At 47.8% G+C, this 8,449-nt stretch overlaps 1 protein-coding gene across 1 annotated transcript in view; it reads left to right on the top strand.

Annotated features, from left to right (window-relative positions):
* Window positions 1–6,591: 6,591 nt before the first annotated feature.
* The window catches only part of NPTX2 (neuronal pentraxin 2), a 7,454-nt gene continuing 5,596 nt past the window's right edge, over window positions 6,592–8,449 (top strand). The window contains exon 1 of the mRNA XM_039876353.1: window positions 6,592–7,086. Coding sequence (XP_039732287.1) covers window positions 6,661–7,086 — 426 coding nt within the window. The 5' untranslated portion in view covers window positions 6,592–6,660. The remainder of the gene's footprint in view (window positions 7,087–8,449) is intronic.

Here is an 8,449-nt window from a genome sequence, read left to right as displayed (position 1 = left end):
GAGAGGTTTATTTTTTTTCTAATTTCACCTTAACCCCCATCAAGTGGTGTTATAGAGCCAGCAGAAAAATATGTTAATGTTCTCCCCACCATTTCTGTGACACTTCCTTCTGGGTACCCAGATGGGAGAATTTCAGAAAGTCTGGAATATGTAGACATTTCAGACACAAACCCCCACTTTCCTTGGCTCTATTAAAAACAGAACATCGCTACTACTCACACCTGGTTCATTCTCGCGAGTAGCTATTCTGGTCACCTGGCCAAAGTAATGGCTGCCTTTTCATGTGGATGCTAGGTGAGCGATAGCGACTGGAAATGAGCTAAATTTATCTTAAAGTATCCTTGGAAACAGAGAACAGATCTGGAACAGAGGACTAAAAGTCAGAGATTACTGACAACATATCTAGTTTTTCTCCAGTGGCTTCAACCTTCTCTTCTCTTGCCCACTCCTTCCGATACCCAACACTTCCCTCTGTCACATTTTCTATTATCTCTTTCAAGGGCTAATTTCATTCCAAACTTCTCCATGAAAATGTCCCTTGCCATTGTAACACAGTGACTTTCTTCCTGTAAAATAGCAGAACAGATTATATACTGAGCAAAACCTTCTTGTTTCCCTCCCACGGCGCTATCACTGTTGTGCGAAGGCATCCAACAAGATGTTTATTGAAAGGAGAAAGTACATCAGAGCTGGACGCTGCCCACAAGGAGCTCACAGTCCAGAGCAGGAAATAATTATAATACAGGCTGAAAGTAGTAAGAGAAATAAAAAAAAAATGCAAAGATAAACTACTATCCTCTAGGGTGTCACTTTAGACTGAGCAAAGTCAGGGTAAACTTTGGGAAGAAGGTAACATGCATGTAGAGCCGTGAAGGTATGAAGGAGTTTTCTGGTTCTAGAATGGGCAGAAAGGTCACTCTGGATGTAGAAAACAAGCTGAAGGATGAAAAGTGTGGGTTATGTGTGAAAAGCAGCACAGAACTTACTTCGATTAAAGCGAAGGGTAGATCAAGGAATATAGTAGAAAAGAGGTTGAAAGGGAAATTGGGGGACAGATGAGGGAGACTGAAGAGTTTACTAATTTGCATAGGGAAATACTGAAGTTTTCTGGGCAGAGGAGTTAAATGCTTTCGCTACGCTTCAGGATAAATGACCCGGCAGTAGAATGGAAGCTGAAATCGAGATGGCAGAGAGTTCAGTTAGGAGGCAATTGTACAGTTTAGAACAGAAATCGTGAGGTTGTATCAATGAATGTAGAGTTGACATATTGCAAAAAATATAACTAGAACTTAGAAACTGACTAGAATTTGAATGGCTTAGAGGGTAGGTGAGGAGACACAGATAACCCCAAAGTTTTCAATTTGGATGATTTAGGATGCGTTAATAATCAGAAATAGGGAGTACAGGAGGAAGAAAAGAGAGATAAGATGAGAACAATGAATTTAGTTGAGGACATATTGAGTTAGAGGTACAGGTAGTATGTCTTTGAGATGTCCATCACGCCATTGGTTTGTTATGTTCTCGAGCTCTGTACAGATCAGAGGTAGAGTTACAGACATAGAGATCAGAGCCCAAAGCATAAAACTGTTAAGGTGGAGAGTATAGTCAGAGACAGGGGAGAGCTATGACAACTCAAATTTGGACACATGTCCCTAAGAGGTAGGTAATGGAAGAAGATCTACAGAAGAAGACAAGGAAGAAAAAAATACCCAGAAAGCAAGTGGGGGGGGGGGAACTAAAAGAATACAATCTCGTAGACACCGGCAATGAAAAGTTATAATAAAAAAAGGGCCAACAAAGCTGAATGCCGTAATGAATTCCAGGAGAACTCAAAGGAAAATGGTCATTGCATCTGGGGCGGAAAATTACTGATTTTCAAGAAAGTTGTTTTTGAAGAAGCCAATCATTTTAAAGGGCATAATGACTAAGTCACGGAGTGGCACAGAGGAAAGAGCCCTTGACTGGGGACCAGAGAGCCTGAGTCCCGGCTTGGCCCGGATGTTAAGGAGCCACACGAACTCTTAACCTTTCTTTAACTGCTTCCTAGTCTTCAAAATTCTATAAAGTCTCTTCCAAGTGTCACTTTTAAAGATTCAAGAAACCTACCGGTGTGCCTCAACTAGACAGAGATATTGAGCTACAAATCTCTATTAGATACAGGTCAATGTCACTACTTGTAACCCGTGTAAAAGTGAGGTACTTTCTAAGTGTTTCCAAATGTAGAGAAATCGAGACTACATTCTTCTAGTATTTCCTCCAAGCGAACAAAGTTAGAGTTCCTTCCTCCAGCCTCCCACCACCCCCAGTCTGCTATTCCTTTACTTTTAAAAACTGAGCTAAGATATTATCCCTGGTTTATCCAGCAACTTGTTCCATTGCTTGAAATCAAATGGATGCCACCAAAAGTCTTTTTTGTTTGTTGAAATAAGTTTGGTAGTATGAACAACGAATTCCCTTAAATCATGTCTTTTCAGCCACGTGCGAACATATACTTGTACAGAAGCACTTCTTGATACACAATGTTTCACGTCACGTGCTCCCAAAATTAAAGCAGAAATGTTACTCGAGAACACAGATGCACTGAAGAAAGAACATTTGCTTTATTTGTGGGCCTTATATCTACTGGGATCCCAGAGCAGTACAAACTCGGAATTGCTGAAATGTCAAGGACTCCAAATCTTTTAGTTGGGTCTGGGCACATAGCCTAGCGATATATTCTGTTAGCGTAGATTGGAGATAGTTTCACTGAGTCATCTGATGAAAGTTAAAAAACCACAATCTTTTATCTTCTGAAAATACCACAAAGTAAGATAACTTTCTCTTGCTGAGACGCCAGTAAGTTGTCCTGGAGTTCTCATTCTTTGCCTCTCCTCCAAAGAGGTTGGCCTGTTCTTTCTTAAAATTTCATGCTTTATTTCAAATGGATATTTAATAAAATAAAGGAAAAATTAAAACGTTGTTTTTAAAAAGATTTATATAATTCGGCTCTGAATTCAGTGGAGAAAGGGAAGAGGACAATTAGCATCTGTCGTGCACCTGCTATATGCCAAACATGTCCACATACATTATCTCACTCAAGCCTGACAATAACATTTTATAGTAAATTTAGCTTTGACATTAGAGACGAGAAAACTAAGGCTCAGAGAGGTGAAGCTACCCTCTCAAGGTCAAATGGCAAGTTATAAAACTAGATTTGAAACAAGGGCTGCCTGACTCTCAAGTTCAAGCACTTTCTACTCTACCATGCAGTTCAGTCTAGCGAAAAAAATTTAAAAATCCACTCCTGAAAGGAACTTAGCGTTTTAGCCACAAAAAAGTATTAGTTACTATTCTCTGGAGCCTCTAAGTTCCGTTGTATCTGCACCGAATCCTAACAAACAAACAAGAACAACGAAAACCCACACCACACATTTTTAGCTCTCCTCCCAATTGAAATTCAGCACCGAGGACAGTTCCTGAGTCATGTTTGCAGGGAGCTGTCCTTGGTTTCTGTTGTTGAGCTCACACCCCCGTTCTTGACATCTCAAGTGGCACTGAGAGAGAGAGAGAGGAGGAAATGTAAGAAAGTGTAAGATAGGATCCTCTGACACCATGGTGGAAATTAGCACATTTCCCAGAAGACCTAGATAAAAATGCATGTGAGAAGAACAAGGGAACCAAACAGATGGGGCAAACAAAATGGAGGCGGAACGAGCTCATCAGGATTCCCAGCACACGGTTTGAGTCCATACTGGGCTCTCAGCCGACCTGGGAGCCAGGAGACAAAGTGAACGAGTGGGTGGTTACTCCGCTGCAGCATCAGTTACTCTACGAGATTAGGTGCCGCTGATTCACTGCTGCGGCTCCGCACGACTTTTCAAGTAGAGAGAACTCTGTGGGCCCTGGTCTCTGTTTCTCACATCGCCGCCCTCACGGGGAGCGTGAGTCACACATGCAGGCTTCCTCAGGTAGGCAAGGTGGTTGTGTTGTGAGTAAATCAAGGGTGAGCTTTTACGTTGTCGAGAACAGGTTTCGACGACAGCCACAGCACCTCCACGTGTGAAGGTTTGCCTGCTGTATACGCAAACAGCCTGCCTTCCCATGTTCACCTTTGGCGACAGGTGGTTCATAATGCAAACGGAAAGAACAAGGATCTAGAACATTCATCACACTGAACAGTGATTTTTTTTGCTCAAACTACCAGCTCTCGAGCGTAGCCAGAAGGGTCTTTGGAGAGTCCAGTCCTGTCCCCTTATCTTACACACAGGAAAAGCGTGTCCAGAGGGGAGAAGTAAGTGACTTGCCCTGGCCACGGTGACAGCTGTGACAGAGCTGGTATTGGGACGCGGTCTCCTTGTTCCTAAGCCAGCAGTCTTTCCACCAGGAAGACAAAATAAAACTCTAAATAGCATGTACCCTGTTAGCTAAAGCCTCTAATTATACTGCCTCCAAAGAAAATAACACCTTAAATGCCTCGGTCTTTCCATCTGGGCTTTGGCAATTTCACTGATCACTTCTCATATTGGAAGCTCTTTTGAGAAATTTAAGGGTGATTATTTCAGGATATATACTTTGTTATTTTTATGTCTTCTTGTACCCCGCTTTCTTTGTTCAGGAGGAAATCAGAATTCTGGAAACACACTTGATTTTATTTAATTATTAAAGGAACCAGCCTCTATTTCAAGCGGTTGCAAATATGAATGTATCAGTCTGTGCCAAGAAAGGATCTATGGAACAATATAGGCTGTGCTATTCTATTGTTGCATGAAATTAAGGTCCACCTAGGTCTATGAGTAAAAAAATCAAACCTATGAGTGAAAATTGAAAGTGAAATCCTTATCTGGATAATTCTGAACATGTCTGGATTTGGTGCCTTATGGAATCATCTAAAATGTAATATTTTAGAAAGTGCTTTGCCAACCTGTTACCTTCATTATTGCAATTTGTGTATATGTGGGCTCATTTGAACTTTTGGAGTTTTCGAGGAGCTGAAGCGAGAAAGACGAAGGAGGAATGAGTCTATTCAAGGTCATATTTACAACATGAAACTGATACCTGCTGGTAATGGAGACCCTCGGACACACTAGCCCAAGACCCATCCCCATGCCCATTCCATACCGTTTCTGCTGATGAATATTCTTACCTGAACCATCATCGCATCCACTGCCCTCTGCTTTGGGTGTTAATTTGACCAGACTTTCTTTCTCTAATTTTTATCCATAAAGAGATTTTCATGAATAGAACTTTCCTTGTAATTTAGCAACATTGTCCTTGAAAATCCCGCAACTATTTACATAACGGAAACTATTGTTTGAAGTTCAAAACAGATCAAAATTTGGTTTCTGAAGATTAATCATTGCCGTCTGTTTTGTATTATCATAATAATTTCATTTATTTTGACACAATTTGTTTCCAGAATCAGCCTCAGCTTCTGTGCACTAGTGACAAATCCATTTGTTTCTGGTATAATGGATAATGTGATTAATGACCTTGCAACTGGATTTTTTAAAAACAGAGAAAAATAAAGATTTCCATTTATAATGTGAAGTAAACCAGCTCAGTTTGTAGATGTGCATCAAAATCTCTCTGAATTTGTTTATAAACCACAGACAAGATTTTGAAACAAATTTGCTCCTGCCTTTTGGGGTTTTTGCCCATATCTCTTCTCTCCAAGAACCTGAGGACAGTGGTCTCGAATTGAGAGCCTGGACATGCGGGCACCCCATTTACAAGGGTGGGGCAGTGTTTTACCATGTGGCACCATCGCGACGACTGCGGTTGAATGAACTCCGTTAACATCAGGTCTTGCTGAATAAGGTCACCACCAGGCGGGCTGTCGCCGGACACAGGAGAGCTCTGAGAGTGCCTTGTGACTCTGGTCCCCACTCCATTCCTCTTGTTGGACGCCTTTTGTGCGGAGGTCTCTCTGCAGTCAGCATCTGGAGCCCGTTTCTGGTCCCCCCGGACCCGAGAAGCTTTCCAAGGCGGGGACGGGAACATGGACGCGGAGGGTGGCCTGGGGAGCCTCGTGCATCTCCCTGCCGCCTTCAGGGTGAGGTGGCGGCAGGCCCGCGCCAGTGCCTCGCGACGGTAGCTCTGGGTCCTCCTCCTCCTCACCTTCCTCACTTGTGAAGTGGGAGTCACCCCCACCCCGAGCCCCGGAGCTGCGGCGACCGCTAAGGGAGGCCTCGCGTCGCGCCAGAAGCCCAGCAGCCTGGCCAGAGGTGCAGGGGCACTAGGGGCCTCCCCGCTGCTCCTCAGCCCGCGACGTCCGCGGGTGGGTCCGAGGGCTCCTGGACACGCCAGCCAAGGCTCCCGAGGGCATTTTTCTTTAATCTCAGCCCCCCTTTCTGGAGGGCAGGGGCCTCGCGCCCAGCCCCCAGCTCTGCCTCAGCGCCCGCCGCACTGGCAGCAGGCGCCCCCCACCCCCGCCGGCGTGACGCGCGCGCGCCGCTGGGCCAATCAGGCTCGCGGCGCCCTTGCCCGCACCGCCCCCCAGTTTAAGAAAGGGCGCGCGGGCCGGGCCGGTCCAGAGAGCCGCGCGGGGCGGAGCGCAAGGCTGAGTGGCGGCTGGCGGCTCGGCCGGGCACCGCTTCTGCCGCCCTCGAGCGCCGCGCCCGGCCGCGAGCCCCGACGGCGCCCGCCCGCGCGCCGATGCTGGCCTGAGCGCCAGGCGGCGGGATGCTGGCGCTGCTGGCCGCCGGCGTGGCTCTCGCCCTGGCCGCCAGGGCCCAGGACGGCCCGGCGCCCGGCAGCCGCTTCGTGTGCACGACGCTGCCCCCGGAGGCGGCGCGCGCCGGCTGCCCGCTGCCCGCGATGCCCATGCAGGGCGGCGCGCCGAGCCCCGAGGACGAGCTGCGGGCCGCGGTGCTGCAGCTGCGCGAGACCGTCGTGCAGCAGAAGGAGACGCTGGGCGCGCAGCGCGAGGCTATCCGCGAGCTCACCGGCAAGCTGGCGCGCTGCGAGGGGCTGGCCGGCGGCAAGGCGCCGGGCCAGGCGGCCCCCGGCAAGGACACCATGGGCGACCTGCCGCGGGACCCCGGCCACGTCGTGGAGCAGCTCAGCCGCTCTCTGCAGACCCTCAAGGACCGCCTGGAGAGCCTCGAGGTTAGCTGGGCGCGGGGACGCCCCCGAGGCGCGGGGCCGGGGTGGAGTTCACGGTCCTGCCGGCACGGGCCGTGCGGGAGGTGACAGCGCGAGCGCGTTCGGACCCGGGGACAGCTGGGTTTGCGATGGGGGTGATGGTTTTCGGTCGTGCTACCGAACTTACTTGAGTGGCTCGCACCGCCCCCTCCCCTTTGCTGGAAGGAAAGGGTTAACACCCCTCGCCGGGACCGCCCGCTGTGCGGCCATTCACTTCCCGAGGTCCGGGCTAGCAAGCCGGGACTGCCTGTCATCTCCTCTTGCAATTCTCGGAGTCTTGGAGCCCTATGCTCCCGGAGGCTGTGCCCGGTGACGTGAGGCTGCCGCGTGAGGTCAGCGGCCCCCACGTCCCGCGTTTCCGTTTATAAATCAGGTCCTACTGGGCCAGAGCGGGCAGGGGCCTGGGGGGTCTTGACCGGTCTCGAGCGCTGCGGGCGGGTCACCCTCCACACCAGGACGCGCTTTGGAGGAGGCCTGGTTAACTTCAAAGACACTAAGGTGTCCTTCCCCATTGCTTGGGGGGAAAGCAGCGAACCCCGGTCCCCCTCGGGAGGTTTATGCAGTTGGGAACTTTGAGAAGGTAGTCTTCATTTAATTTCCATCTTCACTTTCCACCCAGTTTAAGAAGTGTGGAATTTCTGTTCAACACGTTCACCAAAATATTTATTAGCAAAGCCAGGTTTCAGTTACAGGTGGTAATTACCGCAAAAGTATTTGAGGATTTCCTGTGGCATGAGAGCTCAGTACAGTATTTCCAGCATCTGTATATCCCTTGATTCATTATGATTAATAACAGCTAACATTTTTAGAACACTAAATATGTATGTGCTGGGAATATTATCTAATTTTAACCCTTGAAACAATCCTGTGAGGCATTTTATAATTTGGAGCACTTGGAGAGAGGGGTAGCATGCTAAGGACTCCCGGCTGGGCAGTGATGAGCCAGCTTCAGAGCCAGCGTGGGGGTAGAGGAGTAAAAGAAATAGGCAGGGGGGATTTAGAAACGGCATTCAAAGCAAAGATTCCTGGAATTCAGAATAGTCGTGTTTTAGATCTCATTTTCCAGTGACATCTCTGCAAGCAACCTTTGTGCCACACAGGAATTTGAGGGCCGGTTTCATTTCTAGATGAAAGCACATCGGCTTTGAGCGACATCTGGTTCCTCTTGAAAAAATTCAAGCTCTGTTTGGTCTTTACCTGAGAATGATAGATGTTCGTTAAAATTTTGGCTTTTTAGTAAGAGGAGCAGAACAACTTTCTGATAGGGGGCAATGAGATTTATAAGTTTCAAATATTGCAGCAAAGTCATTCTTGTCTGACTCTGAAA

This window comes from Pteropus medius, unplaced genomic scaffold (assembly GCF_902729225.1).
Source record: "Pteropus medius unplaced genomic scaffold, Ma_sr-lr_union100, whole genome shotgun sequence".
In the NCBI taxonomy this organism is placed as follows: Eukaryota; Metazoa; Chordata; class Mammalia; order Chiroptera; family Pteropodidae; genus Pteropus; species Pteropus medius.
Note: the sequence above shows the minus strand (reverse complement) of the source record. Positions and strands in the feature narration are given on the sequence as shown.